The 25,000-nt window shown below is 43.8% G+C and overlaps 5 protein-coding genes and 1 long non-coding RNA gene across 10 annotated transcripts in view; 1 reads left to right on the top strand and 5 right to left on the bottom strand.

Moving 5' to 3' along the window:
- The window catches only part of LOC115379189 (uncharacterized), a 21,264-nt gene extending 8,802 nt beyond the window's left edge, over positions 1–12,462 (bottom strand). The window contains exon 1 of the mRNA XM_030079909.1: positions 12,094–12,462. Within this exon, the coding sequence (XP_029935769.1) occupies positions 12,094–12,462 (369 nt within the window). The remainder of the gene's footprint in view (positions 1–12,093) is intronic.
- Positions 1–25,000, top strand: part of fars2 (phenylalanyl-tRNA synthetase 2, mitochondrial) — a 241,273-nt gene that overhangs the window by 76,210 nt on the left and 140,063 nt on the right. The window lies entirely within an intron of this gene.
- Positions 12,869–14,688, bottom strand: LOC115379188 (uncharacterized). The gene is made up of 2 exons (XM_030079908.1): positions 13,605–14,688; positions 12,869–12,936 (listed from the first exon to the last, which is right to left on the bottom strand). The coding sequence occupies exons 1-2, from the start codon at positions 14,686–14,688 to the stop codon at positions 12,869–12,871; spliced, it is 1,152 nt and encodes a 383-aa protein (XP_029935768.1).
- On the bottom strand, positions 15,783–17,329 carry LOC115379187 (uncharacterized). Its single transcript, XM_030079907.1, has 3 exons — positions 17,273–17,329; positions 15,969–16,833; positions 15,783–15,799 (listed from the first exon to the last, which is right to left on the bottom strand). The coding sequence occupies exons 1-3, from the start codon at positions 17,327–17,329 to the stop codon at positions 15,783–15,785; spliced, it is 939 nt and encodes a 312-aa protein (XP_029935767.1).
- LOC115378536 (uncharacterized) lies at positions 17,417–17,933 on the bottom strand. Its single transcript, XR_003930131.1, has 3 exons — positions 17,795–17,933; positions 17,600–17,668; positions 17,417–17,480 (listed from the first exon to the last, which is right to left on the bottom strand). It is a non-coding gene; the product is annotated as an uncharacterized LOC115378536 (long non-coding RNA).
- On the bottom strand, positions 18,243–19,968 carry LOC115379186 (uncharacterized). The gene is made up of 6 exons (XM_030079906.1): positions 19,859–19,968; positions 19,645–19,748; positions 19,287–19,559; positions 19,076–19,153; positions 18,543–18,761; positions 18,243–18,410 (listed from the first exon to the last, which is right to left on the bottom strand). The coding sequence occupies exons 1-6, from the start codon at positions 19,959–19,961 to the stop codon at positions 18,243–18,245; spliced, it is 945 nt and encodes a 314-aa protein (XP_029935766.1). The 5' UTR covers positions 19,962–19,968.

The following is a 25,000-nucleotide window of genomic DNA, read 5'->3' as shown; positions in this document are numbered from 1 at the left end:
CCTTTGGATTGCATGGGGATTTCTCTATGTGCCTGCATTTTGGTCTGATCATGACACAGCTGCCAGTACTCATGTATTAGCTCAGTACTCATGTCACTCACACACTAGGACATCCTGGGACTTTCAAAATAAAAGCCCAAAACTCTTTCCAACTGAAAGCACAGAAAAATACCCTTACAAATGGGAAAAATGGATGAATTGTCTGCACTTCAATGACACAAACATCATCACGGATCGTGGCGGACCGGCACCGGTGCGAGGGCCGACCAACGCTGCTTGCAGCTTTAATTAGGCCCTCGCCCTCCATCGGAGAGAGGGCCTATTGTTATTGTACTGTTTTTTATTCTTCTTATTATTCTTACGTCTCTTTAACGCTTAATTTGACCCCCTAAACGTGCTCAAAAACTCACCAAATTTGGCAGGCACCTCAGGTCTGGCGAAAAATTCGATAAAATGGAAAAACTCAGCCCCTGAGTGCAAAAATGGGCTCGCTAGCGCCACCTAGGCAAAAATGGCACACAAAAGCGGCCGCTGCGGCCCACAGGAATGTCATAGAAAGACCAAACCAACGCCGAAACGTAGGTCTCATCAAGGCCTACAAAAAACACAGGGGACAAAATTGACCTAAAACCAACAGGAAGTCCGCAATTTGCCTTTCAAAGTAAAAGTCGGGCCCCGAACTTGCGCGTTGAACAAAATTTTTCTCCTCCGAGGCCGTAAATCCTGGCGGCTCAAAAAGCTAATAGATGAAAGAGGATACCGTGCTTAACAAAAGTTCTGAAGGAATTATTATTCATTCGAACCGTTTGGGATTTATAAGCCCTCGAAGTCGGCAACGCCGACTTCGAGGGCTTCGTTTTTTCCATGGAGTTTGGCGTGAAGAGGCACACACTTGGCGCTAATTAGGCCCCTGGCGTCTAAAGTAAACGTCGCACGGCTTCGAAAATTATGCCACACGAAAGAGGACGAAAATTCCTACAAAAATATGAAATTAATTTTTAAATTGGAACAAGTTTGTGGCCTCTGTGAAGACTTTTCGACCATTTTGGACCCTGGTGTCCTCTCCTCTGCACTCTGCCGGGTCATGTGACTCACTCTAGGCAACGGACAGTTCCGCAATACACACCCATTATAAACCGTCAACGGGAGCAGAGAAAACAGTCAAACTTAAACTGCCGTAATTCAAAAATGGTACAAGATAGCAAAATCATGTAAATACAAGATTTATAGAGCTGAGTCTTGTGCCTCGTTTAAACTTCGAATTGCGTCTGTAACTCAAACGATGTCCGAGCGGCGTTACCTCAAACAGGTGTGGGTTTTTATGGATTTCTCCATTGGATTGAATGAGGATTTCTCTGTCTGCCTGCATTTTGGGCTGATTATGACACAGCTGCTCATGTATTAGCGCAGTACTCATGTCACTCACACACTAGGACATCCTGGGCCTTTCAAAATAAAAGCCCAAAACTCTTTCCAACTTAAAGCACCGAAAAATACCCTTCCAAATGGGAAAAATGGATGAATTGTTCATCGCGGACCGGCACCGGTGTGAGGGCCGACCAACGCTGCTTGCAGCTTTAATTATTATTATTACGTCTAAATAACCCTTAATTTGACCCCCTAAACATGCTCAAAAACTCACCAAATTTGGCACGCACCCCAGGTCTGGCGAAAAATTCGATAAAATGGCAACTCGGACCCCCAAAGTGCAAAAATGGGCTCGCTAGCGCCACCTAGGCACAAAAAGGCACGCGAAGGCGGCCGCTGCGGCCCACAGGAATGTGATAGAGAGACCAAACCAACGCCGAAACGTAGATCTCATCGAGCCCGACATCTTTCGTGCTCGCCGCCCACACCTAACGGCAACAGGAAGTCCGCAATTTGCCTTTCAAACTAAAAGTCACGCCCCGAAATTGCGCGTTGAACAAAATTTATCTCCTCCGAGGCGGTAAATCGCGGCGGCTCGAAAAGCTAATAGATGAAAGAAGATACCGTGGTTAACAAAAGTTCTGAAGGATTTCGTCATTACTCATTTAGTTTTTAAGGTATAAGCCCTCGAAGTCGGCAACGCCGACTTCGAGGGCGTCGTTTTTTCCATGGAGTTTGGCGTGAAGAGGCGCACACTTGGCGCTAATTAGGCCCCTGGCGTCTAAAGTAAACGTCGCACAGCTTCGAAACTTATGCCACACGAAAGAGGACAAAAATTCCTACAAAAATATGAAATTAATTTTTAAATTGGAACAAGTTTGTGGCCGCTGTGAGGACTTTTCGACCATTTTGGACCCTGGCGTCCTCTCCTCTGCACTCTGCCCGGTCATGTGACTCACTCTAGGCAACGGACAGTTCCGCAATACACACCCATTATAAACCGTCAGCGGGAGCAGAGAAAACAGTCAAACTAAAACTGCCATAATTCAAAAACGGTATAAGATAGCAAAATCATGTAAATACGAGATTTATAGAGCCGAGTCTTGTGTCTCGTTTAAACTTCGAATTACGTGTGTAACTGAAGCGATGTCCGAGCGGCGTTACCTCAAACAGGTGTGGGTTTTTATCGATTTCTCTATTGGATTGAATGAGGATTTCTCTGTCTGCCTGCATTTCGGTCTGATCATGACACAGCTGCCAGGACTCATGTATTCGCGCAGTACTCATGTCACTCACACACTAGGACATCCTGGGCCTTTCAAAATAAAAGCCCAAAACTCTTTCCAACTGAAAGCACCGAAAAATACCCTTACAAATGGGAAAAATGGATAAATTGTCTGCACTTCAATGACACAAACATCATCACGGATCGTGGCGGACCGGCACCGGTGCGAGGGCCGACCAACGCTGCTTGCAGCTTTAATTAGGGCCCGAGCACTGGAACAGTGCGAAGCCCTATTGTTATTGTAGTGTTTTTTCTTCTCCTTCTCCTTTCTTATTATTATTACGTCTAAGTAACCCTTAATTTGACCCCCTAAACATGCTCAAAAACTCACCAAATTTGGCACGCAGGCCAGGTCTGGCAAAAAATTTTATAAAATGGACAAACGGACACCCTAAGTGCAAAAATGGGCTCGGTAGCGCCACCTAGGCACACAAAGGCAGCCGCTGCGGCCCACAGGAATGTGCTAGAAAGACCAAACCAATGCCGAAATGTAGGTCTCATCAAGCCCTACAAATCACGCGCTGACACCCCCCCTCTAAAACCAACAGGAAGTCCGCAATTTGCGTTGGAATGTTCACGTTCTCGCCCAAAATTCCGCTTTGAACAAAATCTTTCTCCTCCCAGGGCGTAAATGTCAGCGGCTTGAAAATTTAACAGATGACAGAGGACACAGTGCTGAACAAAAGTTGCTAAAGACTTGTTAATAATTTGAATCGTTTGGATTTTATAAGCCCTCAAAGTCGGAGTGGCCAAAACCAACACCTCGTTTTTTCCCATGGAGTTTGGTGTGAAGAGGCTGACACCTGGCACTAATTAGGCCCGTGGAGTCTAAAGTAAAAGTCTGACAGCTTTGAAAACTATGCAGATGGAAAGAGGACAAAAATTCCTACAAAAATATGTAGTTTTGATGTGGATTGGACCAAGTTTGTGGGAGTTGTGAAGAGTTTTCAAACATTTTTGACTCTGGTGTGCTCTGCTCTGCACTCTGCCTGGACATGTGACTCACTCTAGCTGCCTCAGGAATGCGCAATACACACCCATTGTAAGAGCTCAGAGGGAGCAGAAAACACTCTCAAACTAAAACTGCCATAACTCAAAAACGGTAAAAGATAGCAAAATCATGTAAATGGGAGATTTATACATCCGAGTCTCGTGACTCGTTTAAGCTTTGAATCAAGTCTGTCACTCAAACGGTGACCAAGCTGTGACACCTCAAACAGGGGTGGGTTTTCTGGATTTCTCCATTGGATTGAATGAGGATTTCTCTGTCTGCCTGCATTTTGGTGTGATCACGCCACAGCTGCCACTACTCAAGTCAGTCACACACTAGGACATGCTAAGGGCGCCATCTGCTGGAGGGGTGCTGCTAGTGGCCAGAGGGGCACCAGCAGCGAATGTACTACCAGTGGGTTTTTGTTGGCGTTGTGTGTGTGTCACACACCAGGACTTCCGCGGCCTTTCAAAATAAAAGCCCAAAACTCTTTCAAAATAAAAGCACCGAAAAATACCCTTTAAAATGGCACAAACGGACGAATTATCTGCACTTCGACACGCGAGGGCCCGTCCAACGCTGCTTGCAGCTTTAATTAGGCCCTCGCCCTCCCTTAGGGAGAAGGGCCTATTGTTTTTGTACCGTTTTTTGTTCTTCTCCTTTTTATTATTATTACGTCTAAATAACGCTTAATTTGACCCCCTAAACATGCTCAAAAACTCACCAAATTTGGCAAGCCCCCCAGGTCTGGCGAAAAATTCGATAAAATGGCAACTCGGACACCCAAAGTGCAAAAATGGGCTCTCTAGCGCCACCTAGGCACACTAAATTGGCTGCTGCGGCCCACAGGAATGTGATAGAAAGACTAAACCAGCACCGAAACGTAGGTCTCATCAAGGCCGAGATTTCACGTGCTCGCACCCCCGACCTAAAATCAACAGGAAGTCCGCAATTTGCCTTTCAAAGTAAAAGTCGGGCCCCGAAATTGCGCGTTGAACAAAATTTATCTCCTCCGAGGCCGTAAATCGTGGCGGCTCGAAAAGCTAATACATGAAAGAGGACACAGTGCTTAACAAAAGTTGCTAAAGGTTTATGATTAATTCAAACCGTTTGGGATTTATAAGCCCTCGAAGTCGGCAACGCCGACTTCGAGGGCGTCGTTTTTTCCATGGAGTTTGGCGTGAAGAGGCGCACACTTGGCGCTAATTAGGCCCCTGGCGTCTAAAGTAAACATCGCACGGCTTCGAAACTTATGCCGACGGAAAGAGGACGAAAATTCCTACAAAAATATGAAATAAATTTTTAAATTGGAACAAGTTTGTGGCCGCTGTCAAGACTTTTTGAACATTTTGGACCCTGGTGTCCTCTCCTCTGCACTCTGCCCGGTCATGTGACTCACTCTAGGTAACGGACAGTTCCGCAATACACACCCATTATAAACCGTCAGCGGGAGCAGAGAAAACAGTCAAATTAAAACTGCCATAACTCAAAAACGGTATAAGATAGCGAAATCATGTAAATACAAGATTTACAGAGCCGAGTCTTGTGACTCGTTTAAAATGCGAATGGCGTCTGTAACTCAAACGATGACCGAGCTCTGACGCCTCAAACAGGGGTGGGTTTCATCGATTCCTCCATTGAATGAGGATTTGACTGTCCGTCATTTTCGTGTGATCATGACACAGCAACACAGTGACACAGCGACATGAGCTACGGCTCATGTATTAGCTACGGCTCAGTCAGCTACGGCCAGCGGCAGCTGGCCGTAGCTGACTCATGTCTCACACACACACACACACACACACACACACACACACACACAGACACACATTCATGATTTCTGCATTGGATTGAATGAGGAGTCCACTATCTGCTTGCATGTTGCTCTGATGACACAGCTGCCATTCCTCATGTCAAGCACACACTAGGAAGTCCTCGACCTTTCAAAATAAAATTCCTCCATTGGATTGAATGAGGATTTGACTGTCTGTCACTTTCGTCTGATCATGACACAGCAACACAGCGACACAGCGACATGAGTCAGTTACGGCCAGCGGCAGCTGGCCGTAACTGACTCATATCTCTCTCTCTCTCTCACACACACACACACACAGACACACATTCATGATTTCTCCATTGGATTGAATGAGGAGTCCACTGTCTGCTTGCATGTTGCTCTGATGACACAGGGCGGGGATCATGTCTCACACACACTCACACACACACACACACACACACACACACACACACACACACACACACGCACGATTTCTCTATTGGATTGAATGACCATGACACAGCTGCTAGTACTCATTTCACACGCACACACACAAACACACACACATACACATGCATGTGGGTTTGGTGGGTTGCGTGGGCTGTCCATTGCTGTTTGCAGCTTTTTTTTTTGTTATTATTATTACGTCTAAATAACCCTTAATTTGACCCCCTAAACATACTCAAAAACTCACCAAATTTGGCATGCGCCCCAGGTCTGGCGAAAAATTCAATAAAATGGCAACTCGGACCCCCAAAGTGCAAAAATGGGTTCGCTGGCGTCACCTAGGCATACAAAGGCACACGAAGGCAGCCGCTGCGGCCCACAGGAATGTGATAGAAAGACCAAACCAACGCCGAAACGTAGATCTCATCGAGCCCGACATCTAACACACACAAATACACACACACAGGCATGAGTATCAAGGCCGTAGCTGCCAGCGGCAAATATACACACAAACACACACACCGAGGCTGTAGCTGCACACACATACACACACAAATACACACGCACACACACAAACACACACAGGCACACACAGGCACACACACACACTTTGCCCAAACCATGTAGGTTATGCCTCTGACATTTTGGTAATAAAACCTCACACCTCTCAAATAACTGTTTACTTTTCAAAAATAGTCTTTAAAATGGTGACATGATGTCCTTCATCTTAATTCATCAATACTTCAAGAGGTTTTAAATTTGTTCATAAAAAAAGCAAAAAGCAAACATCAGGCAGGGTAACATGCAGCTGAGGGAATATTACACTCATGACTTACACATTGTAAGCTCCTCTGTTGGTCATCTCTTCATTCTTGATGCCATCAATGCTGGATAATTTACTCATGTTTACATGTCAACTCTTTACCCATGTGAATAATGTACTATTTTAATCCATTACAATTCATACATATAACCTTCTATGTAGTTATATAATATTGCATTACACAGTAAAGCAGGAGTAGTATTACTACAGACTTGTTTTTCACAATACATTGAAAGGACCTTCATTCATAACAGTATATGACAGACAAGATTTTGTACTTTAGAATATAAAATTTATTTTTCAATTCAATTTCATTTACATGTAAATGTTTTGATGATTGCATTTTACTTTTAGTCATTGACCTTTTTTCTCAGTACAGTTTAGTTATTTATTCTGTCAAGACAAACATTTAGAAAAATAATGGCTGTACTTCATGTATTGTTCATGTAAGAAAAATAAAATAGCATAGGCCTGGATTCCAATTCAATTCAATTTTATTTATTTGTATAGCCCAGAATCACAAATACAAATTTGTCCCAAAGGGCTTTACAGAAAAATACAACATCCTCTGTCCTTAGACCCTCACATTGGATGAGGAACAACTCCCTAAAAAACCCTTTTAACAGGGAGAAAAATAGGAAGAAACCTCAGGGGAGCAACAGAGGAGGGATCCCTCCCCAGGACGGACAGACGTGCAATAGATGTTGTAAACACAGATAACAAACTACAATTAAGATAGGATTACTTTTTTAACTATTACCTCATACATCTCATGTCCCAGACCTACAATACTGAGACTAAAGTTCATCTGAACCACTTTGACAGGACATAGGTACAATGCATGTGCTGTCTCTGTCCCACGATGCCACTTGCTACAAGGCGACATCATCATCACTTGGGAGGTAGGGAAGTTTGGGACGCTGCACCACAGTAGCATCTTCAACCAGGAAGTTCCCCTTCGAGTAAAAAAAGACAACATTTTGAGGCAAACATCACTGACCAACCGCATCTCATAGTACACTAACTAAAGTAACTACAATTTGTTGACAGGGCCACCCAACTGTGTAAAGTTGGTGAGGCATAGGAAGACAGAAAAGTTAAGAATGGGGGACACAAATGGGAGCAGAAAACCTGGAAAATAGACGACTGGTAATGGATTTACTTTTAATATAAATAACTGTCCTGTTGTGGCAGCTCAGGCGTACAGAATGGGGAGTCTGTGCCTTGTTGTGCCACAACAGATTTGCTCTGAGTTCATGCACACCAGACAGAACACTTCAGTATTGAAAGTGAACCTCTTGTGTACAGACAGTACACATGAAGGTGACATGGACTCAAACATGCAGAACTATATACATTTCAACTTTAAAGAGCTATACATTTAAACTTTAAACAGACATACATTTAAAATTTCAACAGATATACATTTAAACATTAAACAGACATACATTTAAAATTTTAACAGATATACATAAAGAGCTCATTTGCAAAAACAGATCCCCATTTGAGTTTATTAAACCTTTTTAAACTTTTTTGAATTGTATTAAAATTTACTTTCTATTTATTTCTATTATTTATATGTTTACTTAGCCTGGCATAATGTTTATTATCCTAAATCATGCTTTGTGTGTGTGTGTGTGTGTGTGTGTGTGTGTGTACTCCAAGCAGTATCAGTGAAACGGTGTATCCATTTTAAGAATGGCTTTTATCTGTTTTTGCAAATGAACTCTTCACATTTAAACTTTAAACAGAGACCAACAGCTAACACGTGGCAAACAGAGACTAACACATCCATAAATACTAACACCTGCGACACATGATTACATGACTAGGTCCCTACACATGATTCTCACAACTAAAACTTCTCTAATTACACCTGGAACACATGATTTGCTAAATCTAAAATCTCACCGTAATCAGCAATTCCACATCATAAATACATAATCTAAAATCCCAATAAATACACGATATAAATACTACAAATAACTACAATAATAAATAACGATCTATACAATTACAGTGGGACAGGCTCTAAAAAGACAACATTCATAGTGGTAGCCAATGTACACACCATGAACAACACAACACACTACAAGTCAGTTTCCTCTGAACCAACACACAAACGCGACAACACTAACATTTGCACCGGGACACTGCAATGTAGCTCCGTTTGACTCATCAAACAAAGAATTCACACCGGTCGTGTGAATTCATTGTTTGCCTCCTTTGCCAAACAAAACAACCTAACCCTCATCAAAATCCACGTCTGACTCAAAGAGGCCCTCTACCTCTTCGAAGTCAACACCTAACCCCTGATCATCGTTTACACTAAAACTACATACAACACCTTCGTGATCGCTAAAATACGTGGGCATCACTGCACACTCCACATTATACCGTGTTGTTTTAACATAAACATGATCAATTAGTGTCCCCTTCTCTGTAGTTTCTTGTGTTACGTGCTGACTAAATCCTTTTTCACCCATAAATTTGCAAATTGAGGATGTTTTTAAAATGTTCTCATTGAAATCCCCCACTATTACAATTGTGTTACTGATTGGATGTAACCAATCAAGTAACTTCCCCAGATTTTGTTTGAATAAAGAATTTGGATAACACGGTGGACGATAAATTACTGCCAACAATATGTTGAATTTGTTGCACAGGCACACCAAACACTCCAGATTCAAATCAGGCACCTGCAGAATATCACAGTCCAAATTGTCTACGCTATACAAACCAACTCCACCGTGTTCTAGGTTTTTTAGCTCTAACAATTTAGGATTACTGCTACTGTAACACAAGCCTCGAGGACGACTGTGGAAAGTGTAACCTTCAATTTGGACACCGTCTAATGAGGACTGTGCAGTGAGCCACGTTTCTGTCACAGCAATACAGGTAAGCTGTAAATGCTGCGTGCAAGACACCAAATCTACCAAGTGACGACTTAAACTCTGAACGTTCATTAAATACACAGAGAAACTGTGTGCATTTAATGAAGGCTCTGGCTGCTCAATCAAAAATGGAGGCATGCTATCCAATGCCTCCTTTATGGCGTCCTTGCAATAAATTGCCTTCTCTGAAAAATCCTCGATGATCAGTCCAGACAAGGCCCTAACGCGACTAAGCGCTACATATGCCTGCCCCGGTGCAAACACCCTCTTCAAGGACACTACCGCCTCGTCCACAGTGAGTCCTTGCACTTTGTGAACAGTGCAAGCCCACGCTAACCTAAGAGGAAACTGACGACGCAAACCGCCACGCTTAGTAGCTCTATCCTCCTCTGGATCAATGGCAGTAGACTGCAGGCATTCTACTGCTGCATGTGCACGGTTTTTCCTCCTATCTGAACCAATATTCACATCATCAAATCTAACATACACGGTGAGAGGAAACGTGGAATCCTCTCCAAAAACTACCTGAGTAACCGTGCCACATGCTCCATTGACCAGGCCGTCCGCAACATCCACGTTCTTACACAACATGACTCGCGCGTTCCTCGCTATACACAAAGTCTCCGGTAGAGACGTGTCCGCCGCAACGCCATGATGCCCGGGCATCCGTTCCAAATTCCCTGTTGTCCTGTTAGTCACAAAATCCTGCGCCTCAATGGTGACATAATCAGGACAACAGTCAAACAGATAATTTAGGTTGTGCTCACTTACTTGCCTATTCGTCGCAAAGATATGCAAGGCTGAGCTCACCTCGCCGGTCTCGCGCATCTTCAACATTTCAACGTCGCTATCTAACATTGGGGTGGCCCTGGAACGCACTCTTAACCTATTCAACATCTCAGCAAAAACACTATCCTTCTGTCTAACTATCTTTTTCAGCTCCACGATGCTGAAATTACACCACAGGTCCACACCAACAGGACTACTATACAGAGGCTTCCCTTTAACGGGAGGCAACTGATAGAAGTCCCCGACAGCTATCACACTAACATTACCAAACGGGGAAAAGTCGCCTGTCTGTTTAATCTGCCTTAACCTACCGTGGACATAAGCCAACAGGTTGTGATTAACCATACTTATTTCATCTATAATTAAAATTTGGAGGTGACTTAATTTTGCTCGCAAAGAGTTTAGTTTATCTTCACCCAGAGGGGTGTAAGGTAAACTAGCCTGTTTGCCAATACTCAATGTGTGATGAATTGTTGCTGCATTTAAATTGTATGCAGCTATTCCTGTTGGAGCAGTTAACAAAACACAGATATCGTCTGGTTGATCACAAAGTGTTGACAGCAGCCGCGCTGCTTCATACTGAATAGCCCTAATTAAATGACTTTTCCCCGTCCCTGCACCACCTGTCACAAATACACGCAGAGGCTCTGGGTTTTTACCCATCACCTTCTGCAGAAACCACTGTCTCACCTTATAAAAAACAGCAAGCTGTGTCTCATTCAGAGACCTAACAAGCGCCAAACCCTCAGTTCTAGATAAAATGGACCTGTTTCTCTCTAACTGCGCTACCTGTCTGCCACCAACAATCAAATCTGGCACATTCACTAACGATTCAACTAGCTGCTCCTCAGCTAACTCTCCTTCCCGCTGCTGCCTCATCTCCTCTAAACCCTCAAGGCGTTCCGCTTCCTGTTCAGGACAAAGCTCACCCCAAACATCCTCATCTACGCCGTTGTTTTGCGCAGCTATCTCCTGAGCTAACTCAAGGTGAGGACAATTGACCTCAAACCTTGCCCTATTCTCATCGACAACATTACTAACCGAATGTACAGAGCCGTCGCTAAACATCACCTCACCATCGTTATAGAACTGCTCAAACAGCTCAAAGCCATCAGGTTTGAGGTCTGAGTCAGTTCTATAAGGAAGAAACAACTGCAACAGGCTCTGAAAATGTGCCTCCTCCTCTCTATCCAAATTGAAACGCATGTATCGCACCACTGCAAACTGAGTGCGTGTTCTCCTAAGAATGAATCCTAAGTCATTCTTAAGTTCAATTCTGTCTTTAGACATTTCATTTTTGCTGAGAACACGATACTCAGATGCAAAGGTAGCCATACACATGTTATCAAACACTACGCTGTCAGGCCTATTCCTATACCTATCTACAATACTAACCATAAACATATCCTCCTCCCGTAGATCACGGGAGGCGGCCATCTGCCTCAACACACTGAGGGGCAAACTCATTCTAACTATCCTACTGCCTGTCGGCACAAACACAACCTTTCTGGAACACTCCCTAAGGTGCATGTTCGTTAGCCTATACACCGCCTCCTGCGCACAAACATCCCTATTGTGTAAATATACACTGCCCAGCTTCCGCAGGGCTTCTTTGGCAGAGAGATTCCCTTGTTTTTTTGCTTCTTTTTGGGCATTAGTCAATAAGAGGCCAATTTCTCTCTCTGCTTTTGTAATATACGATATTATGTATATCACTACTGCGTAGGCGTCGGTGACAAAGCTAATGTCCATGTTAGCGTTCCAGCACTTCAACAACTTCTTACTATACTGATTGACCCAGACCTCGTTCACCCCTCTCCTATACACAACCTTGTGCTTTTTCTCTAAACGCCTATAAGCACACTCAAAGATCTCCTGGTTAATACGCAAACTATGAAACAACTCCTCTACACTAGCAGGAGGCACATCGCATTCCACAGCTTTCTTAACGGCCTCAAGAATTTTGTGCGCAAACTCTTTGGGCATCCTATCCCTATCCTCAAAACATTTACAGGCTGGCTTGTTTTCTGAATTAGATTCAGCCTCACCTGTCTCCTTCTTGTTCTTATCACACTTGCACTCCCGCATTCTACAAATGAATGTGCGCGCAGAAACAGGTTTTGGAAAATTGAAACGACATGTCGTTTTGTGTTTTCTGCACGACTTTGAATGTCGTTTGGAATGTGTTTGAACAGATGACACCGTGTCCAATAGTGTGTCATCATCTGAGGGTAGCTCACACGTAACGTAACGGTCAATAAATTCTACGACTTCCTCATCTGTGTTTTTATCAATTTGGGGAGCACCCTCGATCCAAAACAAACAATGCACATGTGGTGAGCCTCTCTGTTGAAATTCAACCCTATAAAAGTAATCAACAATCTTGCCGATTGGTTGACAGGGAGACATAAGAACCTCTTTCAGAAAACAATGCCACCTGTAGTCAAACATCCGCGCCGCGGTCACAGGATTACGTCGCAACAACGCGCACCTATCAGCCCACTCCAAATCCTCTACCGTCTGCGATCTGCCTTCCTGTTTCAGGATGCTGGTCAGAAGATTCTGCCAGCGCATATCCGCAGACGAAAACGAGCAAAACCACGTCGGAATGCCTAACTGTCGCACACAAGCCATCACGTCCTTCTGGACAGACTGCCAGAAGGCCGGAGTTCCTCTGATGGGTTTAAGAAACCTAAACCCATCATCACACGCCAACAACTGCTTCAAGGCGTCCGCATCCGCTAACACATCCTGACTAATCCGCTGAGGCCTCTGACCTCCTTTATCTTTACGCAACGCAACAGAAACACTGGATACAACCTTGTCCAACTCCGACACATACTGAGCAAAAAATATATACTCCACATTACGCGCAAAGCGACCGTCGGCATGCATAATCCTATTATTAAGATAACGCGCCAACGTCAAGTCGTGCCACCGACCATCATGATACGTCTTACCACCCGTGGGAAACAACACGGGGAAACACTTTGCCTCATTCGTGTGGTCAGAAAGCATTCTAACTGGACTATTCCCTTCTGCAGGCGCAATGTTCAAAATATCCTTAAAATACTGATCTAAAGCTTCCTGACCAATATCAACAGGCATAAGACAAGTGTCCTGAAACATGCAGTGCTGCTGTCTGTCATGTAACAGTTCATCCTGTCCTATGTCTGCTGATTCCGCTAGATCACACACTTCAGACTGAACCGTGACCTGACCTGACCTACCCTGAGCCTCATCCTCACTGCCTGACTCGGCCTCTTCCCTCTCCCTATCTTCCTCCCTAACAAACTCATTTACCCAGTCCTCATTAAACTCAATGTCTCTATAATGAATATTTATCCTCTTTAAATACTCTAGCGCCTGTCTTACACGCAACGTATCAACAAACTGGTACTCGTAATGCCCTTTATATGTGAGTTTCCGCTTCAGCTTAACCTGAAGCAGAGACCCTTCCATATTCGAACGCGGCAACACATTCGCAGTCTGAACAATGTTGGCTGGAACACATGTCACTGGTCCATGTACTCCATTCTGCCCGCCTTTAGGCAGTGCCAACATCTTCATGAATGGAATATGTAACGCAATAAGATGCTGTTCTAAACTATTCAAAGATCCCAGTTCAGCAGGAATGGGATCAAGCTCCAAGTTATTAACCCAGCATTCAGCTGGCATCTCACCTGACCTAAGCTTTCTATCACACGTGTAACAAATCCACAAATTACCGCGCGATGAAACCAATGAACACGGCGCAACACACTCGCCACTACACCGATGCAAATACTGCTGGCCTATACACCTATCTGCCACAGCCGCTGAACTTTCCCTATAAGCTTCCCTTTCACAAACAACAACCTGATATCTAAAAAACAACCTATGACACACACAGCAAACAAAATCAGGTCCATCTCTGACCTTTTCTAAAAACTGCTCCCTAACAAAACCAAAATCTTTTGCTTTCTCTACCTTCTGCTTTCTACCTAACCTAACACTGGAAATAACTCTCTCCTTATACTCTACACTACCATGATACTTACTCATAATGCTTTCTATTACTTTTTCCTTATGCTCAATGCTGTCCCTATATCTGACCAACCTCTTAGCCTTAACACTCTCCCTATGCTCAATGCTGTCCCTATATCTGACCAACCTCTTAGCCTTAACACTCTCCCTATGCTCAATGCTGTCCCTATATCTGACCAACTTCTTAGCCTTAACACTCTCCCTGTGCTCAACGCTGTCCCTATATCTGACCAACCTCTTGGCCTTAAAACTCTCCCTGTACTCAACACTGTCCCTATATTTGACCATAATCTTGGCCTTAACACTCTCCCTGTGCTCTACACTTTCTCTGTATTTACTAACACTCAGCTTCTTAACCCTCTCTCTGTGGGGTAAATTCTTACTATAATTCCCTACACTCCACAACTTAGCTTTCTCCCTGAAAAACACATTTTCTTGATAAATCTTCCTTACCCTTGACTGACGTTTCTCCCTAAGCGACAAATTCAACTTTTCCTGCATCCTCTGCTTCCGCCTTAAGTACTTTGACTTCACTGACTCTCTACCTGACACTAACTCCCTAGCAGCCTCCACAACCTTGACACTATCCTGTACACCTACAACAGAACCAACTACATCACTACACCTAACCGCTGTGTTGTCTGCAACATCCATCCTTCTAGATCTTACGTTGTAACCCGTCACTTCACTAAGTTTACAGTACCCGTAACAACTATGCAGTCCAGGCTTACACACGCAAACAACATTCTCAAAATGCCGTCCCGTGACATTGTCTATGTAAATACACTCCGCTGACAAATGCTTACTGCTACAGCTATACTTTATCCAACGTCCTTCATGAAACGTAAACACACTAACGCCTAACCAATCGGCCGTCGCCTGAATTTCCACCTCTGTGGCCCAACTACCGACACGCCTCATCCTGGACTGCTCAATGTACTCTAACACAGAGGAGTACTCAGTCCTCAAAAAACTCTGATATCTATCAGTGTTCCTTTCTAACTCTTTACATACAGCTAACCTAATCCTACGATGGTGCTTCTGAGAACCACTCACCGCCTGAGAGATGGCTCTGAAGAAGCAGTTCCCATCGGCCACAATCCTCTCTTTGCTACAAGGAACACCTAACAACCCCTCCTCTGTGGCTACCGGACTAACAACCTTCACGCAATCGACGTTCAACTTTGTGCATAAAGCACGACAAACATCTAAGCCGAGGGGATGGAAGACCAGCTCTTCGCTTCTCACCTCGTTAACAAATTCGACGTCCAAATTGACCTCTCGGACATCGAAACTCTTGGATTTCTTCGACATACAAGTGCCGGAAGAAATGACACGCTTTCTGCCATCGGTCACCGTTGGTTCTGCCGCTGAACCGCTGCTCACCTCGCTGGAGAAACTAAAAACAGAAATGCCAGACAGTGCCGGACTTGCGGCAATGCTGACACCACACTCAGGCACACAAACGCCTGCAGACACCTCACTTTTTCTCCCAGCCTCAGTGAGCACACTACACTCTGGTGCTGGAGCAGCGCTCATCCCAGTGATGAGACTCTCCACAGACACACCAGACCGCGCTGGACTTGCATCCGTGCTGACCGTCACACCACACAGCTCAAAGAGCTTCTCCCTCGAACGGAGACTGTCGGCCAAACGACAGATGTAGTTGTGCAGGTCGTCAAGACAGGCGAAATGCAGAACCACGCTTGTACCGTCATGGTGTAACAAGCCAGTGCTACTGCGTGAGTGACTGTCGACCACAGCGAACCGTCCACCCTCACGCACGATGGCAGTGGTGTTTCCGCACATTGTCAAAAGACATGTGGTGTATTGACTGAAGATTCTCTCCAGTCCATTACGCAAGCTGATGAATACACCGAAGTCGATGTATTCACCTTCGGTCACGCCTACTTCGCCTAACACTGTGTCGCCAAAACCGAACCTAAACAACTGTCCGTCTAATTCCAGCTGTTGTGGCAAATCTGGCACAGACAGCAGATTAGACACATGGCTGAAGATGTTGAGGTCACGCAAACTCGTGTACAACTCATCACCTTCAACCAACGCGCGATCCAGATCCAGCCTGTCCCACGAGAACGCGCTCCTCACCGTGTGTTTGGCTAAGCTGACCAAAGCTATAGCCATACACTGCACACCACCATACACAAATCGGGCATTTCCCTGATGAAACGACCCGCGCACAACTTTAGCTAGCCTAATCCTGCTGCTATCTATGTTAGACCCTGTTGCCACAGCATTAGCGCTAGACTCTGACTGAACATCACTAACACAAACAGAAGGAACAAAAACAGCCTTAGCTTTGAAGATCTTCTGTCGCTCCTCTGGGACAGCAGGGCCCGCTGCGGCGACCTCCTCCTGACCGGCGACCACTCCCGGCACCTCGCTGGCCGACTCCTGGGGTGTCGCCTCCACCTGATAAAAAAAAAAAAAAAAAAAACATAGCAGTGAGATTTTGGCAACGAAATGTCGTTGCTTGGCTTCCAGATTACAGCAGAGATGGAATTGTGGGACCCTTTAAAAATTAAATATAGTCTATATAACTAGTGCGATATGGTCTATATAACTAGTGCTAAAAAACAAGAGCTAAATAATAATGAGTGCAATTGAGAGTAACTAGATAAAACAAAATGTAAACAACAGACTAAACAGTGTAAACAACTGAATAAACAGTGTAAATAATACTTAGTGCAATTGAGAATAACTTGATAAAACAGAATGTACACAACAAACAAATATGAAAACAGGAGAACCATTTTCCTGCTACCTCTCAATGCTAACTCACATATTATATTTGAACAAATACAAACCTGCTGCACCGCTGGTCTGGGCCCGGAGGCGGACACGGTCCCACGGGCTGGTGAAGGTCTCGCCGGCACCTAAAAAAGATGGGGAAGAAAAAAAGCCTCATTTACATAATGCACTCATTCACTCGGGTTCTGCACGTTATAAAAAGTACTCTGCTGCACCTCCGGGACGGCCGGGCACGCTGCGACGAGCTCCTCCCGGACGACGACCACCCCTGGCACCACGCTGGACGACTCCTGGGCTGTCGCCTCCACCTGACACAAGACAAAAAAAAAAAAAAAATCAAACAAGGTTTCACTAAATCACAGGAGAACCATTTCCCTGCAACCTCTCAAAACGATAACTCGCATATTATATTTAAACAAAGACAAACCTGCTGCACCGCTGGTCTGGGGCCGGAGGCAGGCACGGTCACACGGGCAGGTGAAGGTGTTGCCAGCACCTAAAAAAGATAGGGGAAGACAAAAGACTCATTTCAATAATGCACTCATTCATTCGGGGTCTGCACGTGTTATCAAAATACGACAAAAACAATCCACATAGCTCACATATTAAATATGATACCAACCTGCCGCTTTCCTCCTCTACGCCTTGTGGCAACACCTTTCGGCGAACGCCTCACACGGGAAGTCTAAAAGAAGGAAAACAAACCTTGTTAAATGCAGTCTTAAATTCAATTTTGTCCAGGACATACACACCTACAATAGACTTTGCAAGCAAAGAAAAAAAAAAAAAAACACAACAAAAGATCTATATGTATAATATAAAGGAAAAAATGTAAAAACAATTGGTGGATGAGGAATGCGGATGCCGAGGGGAGCCACATGTACTGGAGCAGCCTGGGACCTGAGCCACACAACCACCAGCAGCATGATGACCTGACTCAAAAAGACACAGCACGCACTCGGAAAAACTCACAACCATTCACACACACACTCACACAGAGACAAGGGGAAACATTAGAGGCAAACCCATTTAACATTTTATAACTTAACAGAAACACCTTAAAGTCAGAACTAATATATAAATGTAATTATCAGGGAGTTTACCTGGCCAGCTGGCAGAAGGGAAGTGACGCTGCAGTCCGAGGATGGCGAAACCCTCTCCATGGCCTCCAGGATGTCGCCGCTGAACCAGACAGGGTTGGACGGGAGGACAGACTCTTGCACCGGAGATGCTCGAATCTTAAAAACCACAACAAAAAAAAATTTGTCACCATTAAAAAAAAAAACAAAACACACACACACACAAACTAAAGGCGTAAAACCAGAAAAGATGTACAAATGTACAGCCAGAAAATGACTCAAACACATTACCTTGCCCTCCTGTCCGACGACGGTCCACTCCAGTGGGTCGCGGTGACGGGGCGCGGGGCTGTGTCCTGTCACAACCAGCACGGGGGAGACCCTGGCACGAGGCGATGTCCGGGGGGGCACCGAGGGAGGAGGAGGAGGAGGAGGAGTCAGCTGGCGGACCGCGGCGTCCCACAGGGCCTGGACAAGGATCGGCGTTCCGTCGCTGTCGCTGAGGTGCACCTGGAAAACAGTGAAACACAGAACACATTGTGCTCAGCTGGTGTATCGAAAATGACAACCTTCAACTCCTCCATATGTCATGTCACAACAACAAAGTATGCTGTACTTACACCGTCACGGCTCCACAGCTCCAAACGGTCCAGAGGGAGGTGCTCTGCCACAGACACGTATGGGAGACCTGCCGCAAAAGTGAGAAATATTATACATTCTGGTAATAAATACACTCATGTAAAACATATGAGGTTAAGTTCACGATACGTCACTTATAATCAAACTGATGACCAAAACTAAGACCTACCCATGCGTGCTGCGACACGGCGGTACTCCTGGCGGAACAGCTCCTGCAGGCCAGGCTCGATGTTCAGGCGTGGAGGGAAATCCAGCACGAACACCTACACACAAAAAAAAAAAAAAAAATCACATTTAGAATCACATTTAGGTTTCTAAAAAAGCACATGTGAAAACACACGCTTACTGTGACAGCACAGGACAAAACAAATACTGCCAACTGCAAATTAAACACACCTTCGCCCAGCGGTTGCAGACTGTAGCCAGGAGAGCACCGAAGTCCAGCGACGCCTCTCCGATGTTCCTGCTGGCTGTCAGGTTGTTGCTCGGGGCGAGCACACAAACCACGTCCGGGGTCCAGGGGAGAGCGGCGTGGGACACCTCCTTCCTCAGCTCTGCTGCATGCGCACCTGGAACAGAGAGAAAAGAGAAAGAGAGAGGTACCTCCGGCATCGCGACGATCCCATCCACCATGGCCCGCAGGTGGGAGTCTCCCACGACGAACACCATCTGCATCGACAGAGATACGGCTTTAGAACATAGACACCGACTTCTTACGACCAGCACTGTGTTTCTGAAAAAGAAAAACTAATACCTTCTGGTCCGGCTGCAGGGCAGGAGTGACCAACTTGAAGCTGCGCTGGGTCAGCTCCGAAGTCGGCCATCTCCGCACGCGATGGCGGTACCCTGTACCGCGCCCTGTGTGGTTGACAACAAAGTATGATGACACAAAATTTGTATTTCCTCAAATAACATTCAAACTGTGTCAGTTAAACATTAAAAAAATAAACAAACTGTTTGATACTTACGAGCAACGAACTCGGGGACAGGCGGCTGGGGGGTCCATGGCTGCGGCTGCGCCATCCTCCGCTTCTGGGCCTGGGCCCGCCGGTGGGACTTGGCACGGGGCATCTAGGAATGAAAAACAAACAGACAAAAAAATAAATGAATAAAATTTCCTCCAAAGTTCAAAGAAACTTTAAAAATCCAAGTGAATCTGTGCCAATCATACTCACAAACAATGCTTTCCCAGACAAGGTCAGCCTTCAAATACATAAATATTTTAACTTACCTTGGCAGAGTGTGTGTGTGTGTGTGTGTGTGTGTGTGTGTGTGTCTGTCTGTCTGTCTGTGTGTGTCTGTGTGTCAAAGAAGTAAAACTATGTGTGTTGATTAACAATTAGTTATGTGTTTGTTTTTAAATTGAATCAATATGTCTGTGTAAACTTGTCCTGGATCAAGGGATCGCAGATGTAGCTCGCAGGTCGCTCGCAGGTCGCTCGAAGGTCAATTGCAGGTCTCTCGCTCTCAACAACACCAGATCTCACAGCCAATCGATATCAATATCTGTAAATTAAATGAAACAGTTTGATTTAAACATTACTTGTCTTATAGAAAAAAAAACATTTAATTGAACAGAAAGTTACTGAAAGGATCCTGAATACACTTAGCTGAAGCAATTTTTTAGGTTTTAATTTTAAATAAGGTCTTTCTCTCTATAAAATGCTTAAGACACAAACCAGCATCCACATTGTGTTCAAGTAATTGAAAAAAACACGACTGTGCTGCTCAAAACAGAGACACATCTTAAGAAAACCTTTTCCTCTCAAAATCATAATAAACCAGCAAACTGGCATCCTAATTACATTATTTGCTTCCTCATTACACAGAAAGTGGCTGACAACATCTCACAGCTTAGCCATACCGGTGGACACAGACACACCCAACTAAATACATCAAACTACGGTTCATGCATACAGCAAAGGACACACACGCCCGCATGAAAAAAAAAAAAAAAACTATTACAGTTATCAATATTGAATCAAATAATTTCCCTTTGTCACACAAGGAAGACCTTCTCTTACAATCATATTGGACCAACCACTGACACAGCAATGCCTATGACACAACTATTTGCTCTTTGAATGCACACAAAAGCCACACACACTTAACTGAACTACATATATCAAACACTTCCATGCAAATAAAACCTGATATAAACCTACACAAAAAAACACATACAACTATTCATCATGAAAACAAATAACTTTCCTTTTTCACACAGCAAAAAAGTCTTCCTCTCAAAATGTTATTACACCACACACCAGCCCAACTATGACACTCTACACCTGCTTTTTGAATGCACACAAGCCACACACACTCAGCTGAACAACATATATCACAAACTCAGTTCCATGCAAATAAAACCTGATATCAAACTACAAAAAAAGAAACACACACACACACACTAGCAAAGCTATGACTGGTGTACATGCAAAGAGCAGATATAGCTCTGTCACAAAGCGACACACACTCAGCTCAAGTACATATCACAAACTCAGTTCCATGCAAATAAAACCTGATCTAAAACTACAAAAAAGCACACACACCTGCAACAACTCATCATCAAGTCCAATAATTTTCCCTCTTCACACAGCAAGAGAAAGTTTTCCTCTCAAACCAAACACTAGCACAGCTTTGCCTATGACACAGCAACACCTGCTCTTTGAATGCACACAAAAGCCACACACACTCAGCGACATACATCATAAGCTTAGTTTCATGCAAATAAAACATGATAGCAAACTACAAAAAACACACACATAGCAGTTTTCATCATCAAGTCCAATAATTTTCCTTTTTCACACAGCAAGAGAAAGTTTTCATCTCAAAATCTGGTTGAACCACACACACCCACACCCACACCCACACACACACACACACACACACACACACTAGCAAAGCAATGACTGGTGTACATTCAAAGAGCAGATATAGCTCTGTCACAAAGCCACACACACTCAGCTAAAGCACATATCACTAACTCAGTTCCATGCAAATAAAACCTTATATCAAAACACACACACAGACACACACACAGACACACACACACACACACACACACAAATGCAATTATTCATCAAGTCCAATAATTTTCCTTTTCCACAAAACAAGAATAAGTTTTCCTCTCAAACTAAACACTAGCACAGCTTTGCCTATATCTGCTCTTTGAATGCACACAAGCCACACACACACACACACAGCTCAACAACATATATCACAAAATCAGTTCTATGCAAATAAAACCTGATATCAAACTACTAAAAAGCACACACACCTGCAACAACTCATCATCAAGTCCAATAATTTTCCCTCTTCACACAGCAAGAGAAAGTTTTCCTCTCAAACCAAACACTAGCACAGCTTTGCCTATGACACAGCAACACCTGCTCTTTGAATGCACACAAGCCACACACACTCAGCGACATACATCATAAGCTTAGTTCCATGCAAATAAAACATGATAGCAAACTACAAAAAACACACACATGCCAGTTTTCATAATCAAGTCCAATAATTTCCCTTTTCACACAGCAAGAGAAAGTTTTCATCTCAAAATCTGGTTGAACCACACACACACACACACACACACACACACAATAGCAAAGCTATGACTGGTGTACATGCAAAGAGCAGATATAGCTCTGTCACAAAGTCACACACACTCAGCTCAAGCACATATTACAAACTCAGTTCCATGCAAATAAAATCTGATATCAAACTACAAAAACAAACAAAAAACCAAAAAAAAAAAAACAAATGCAATTATTCATCATCAAGTCTAATAATTTTCCTTTTCCACACAAGAATAAGTTTTCCTCACAAACCAAACACTAGCACAGCTTTGCCTGTATCTGCTCTTTGAATGCACACAAGCCACACACACTCAGCTCAACAACATATATCACAAACTCAGCTCCATGCAAATAAAACCTTGTAACCACACACACACACACACACACACACACACACACACACACACACACACACACACACACACAAATGAAATAGTTTTCCTTTGTCACAGCAAGAAAAAGTTTGCCTCTCAAAATCTTATGGAACCACACACTAGCACCACTAGGCCTAAGACACAGCTTTTCTTTATATGGGCACAAAATGGCCGACACAATGTCTCCCAGCTAAGCTACACAGAGCTAGGCCTATGACACAGCTATTCTTTATATGCACACAAAATGGCCGACACAATGTCTCTCAGCTACACCTGCTCTTTGAATACACACACACACACACACACACACACACACAGGCCACACACACTCAGCTTAATAACATATATCACAAACTCAGTTCCATGCAAATAAAACCTTATATCAAACTACAAAAAAAGAACACACACACACACACACACACACACAAACACAAACACGCATCAAGTCAAATAATTTTCATTTGTCACAGCAAGAGAAAGTTTTCATCTCAAAATCTGGTTGAACCACACACACACACACACACACAGGCCACACACACACCCACACACCCACCCACACACACACACACACACACACACTAGCAAAGCTATGACTGGTGTACATTCAAAGAGCAGATATAGCTCTGTCACAAAGCCACACACACTCAGCTCAACAACATATATCACTAACTCAGCTCCATGCAAATAAAACCTGATATCAAACTACAAAAAAGCACACACACCTGCAACAACTCATCATCAAGTCCAATAATTTTCCCTCTTCACACAGCAAGAGAAAGTTTTCCTCTCAAACCAAACACTAGCACAGCTTTGCCTATGACACAGCAACACCTGCTCTTTGAATGCACACAAAAGCCACACACACTCAGCGACATACATCATAAGCTTAGTTTCATGCAAATAAAACATGATAGCAAACTACAAAAAACACACACATAGCAGTTTTCATCATCAAGTCCAATAATTTTCCTTTTTCACACAGCAAGAGAAAGTTTTCATCTCAAAATCTGGTTGAACCACACACACACACACACACACACTAGCAGAGCTATGACTGGTGTACATGCAAAGAGCAGATATAGCTCTGTCACAAAGCCACACACACTCAGCTCAAGCACATATCACAAACTCAGTTCCATGCAAATAAAACCTGATCGAAAACTACAAAAAAAAAAAAAAAAACATGCATCTATTCATCAAGTCCAATAATTTTCCTTTTCCACACAAGAGTAAGTTTTCCTCTCAAACCAAACACTAGCACAGCTTTGCCTATATCTGCTCATTGAATGCACACAAGCCACACACACTCAGCTGAACAACATATATCACAAACTCAGTTCCATGCAAATAAAACCTTGTAACTACGAACACACACACACACACACACACACACACACACACACTAGTGAAATAATTTTCCTTTGTCACAGCAAGAAAAAGATTGCTTCTCAAAATCTTATGGAACCACACACTAGCACAACTAGGCCTAAGACACAGCTTTTCTTTATATGGGCACAAAATGGCCGACACAATGTCTCTCAGCTAAGCTACACAGAGCTAGGCCTATGACACAGCTTTTCTTTATATGGGCACAAAATGGCCGACACAATGTCTCTCAGCTACACCTGCTCTTTGAATACACACACACACACACACACACACACACACACACACACACACAGGCCACACACTCTCAGCTCAACAACATATATCAAACTCAGTTCAATGCAAATAAAACCTTATATCAAACTACAAAAAAAGAACACACACACACAAACACACACACACACTAGCAAAGCTATGACTGGTGTACATTCAAAGAGCAGATATAGCTCTATCAAAAAGCCACACACACTCAGCTCAAGTACATATCACTAACTCAGTTCCATGCAAATAAAACCTGATTTAAAACTACAAACACACAAACAAACAAACAAAAAAAAAACATGCATCTATCATCATCAAGTCCAATAATTTTCCTTTTCCACACAACAAGAATAAGTTTTCCTCTCAAACCAAACACTAGCACAGCTTTGCCTATATCTGCTCTTTGAATGCACACAAGCCACACACACACACAGCTCAACAACATATATCACAAAATAAGTTCTATGCAAATAAAACCTTGTAACCACACACACACACACACACACACACACAC

This window comes from Myripristis murdjan, chromosome 20 (assembly GCF_902150065.1).
Source record: "Myripristis murdjan chromosome 20, fMyrMur1.1, whole genome shotgun sequence".
Taxonomy (NCBI): Eukaryota; Metazoa; Chordata; class Actinopteri; order Holocentriformes; family Holocentridae; genus Myripristis; species Myripristis murdjan.
This window is presented reverse-complemented; position numbering and strand designations above follow the sequence as displayed.

Excerpts from the sequence above, each read along its gene's own strand:
- LOC115379188 (XM_030079908.1), bottom strand. The coding sequence starts at position 14,688 with ATGGTCAAATATAGGGACAGTGTTGAGTACAGGGAGAGTTTTAAGGCC. Across the intron at positions 12,937-13,604 it reads CAGTGAGGATGAGGCTCAGG|AATCTTCTGACCAGCATCCT; the intron begins GTAGGTCAGGTC and ends ATGCGCTGGCAG.
- LOC115379187 (XM_030079907.1), bottom strand. The coding sequence starts at position 17,329 with ATGAGGCTTTTTTTCTTCCCCATCTTTTTTAGGTGCCGGCGAGACCTT. Across the intron at positions 16,834-17,272 it reads GGCGAGACCTTCACCAGCCC|GTGGAGGCGACACCCCAGGA; the intron begins GTGGGACCGTGT and ends TTTTTTTATCAG.
- LOC115379186 (XM_030079906.1), bottom strand. The coding sequence starts at position 19,961 with ATGCCCCGTGCCAAGTCCCACCGGCGGGCCCAGGCCCAGAAGCGGAGG. Across the intron at positions 19,749-19,858 it reads TGTCCCCGAGTTCGTTGCTC|GGCGCGGTACAGGGTACCGC; the intron begins GTAAGTATCAAA and ends TCAACCACACAG. Across the intron at positions 19,560-19,644 it reads CCCTGCAGCCGGACCAGAAG|ATGGTGTTCGTCGTGGGAGA; the intron begins GTATTAGTTTTT and ends CTGTCGATGCAG.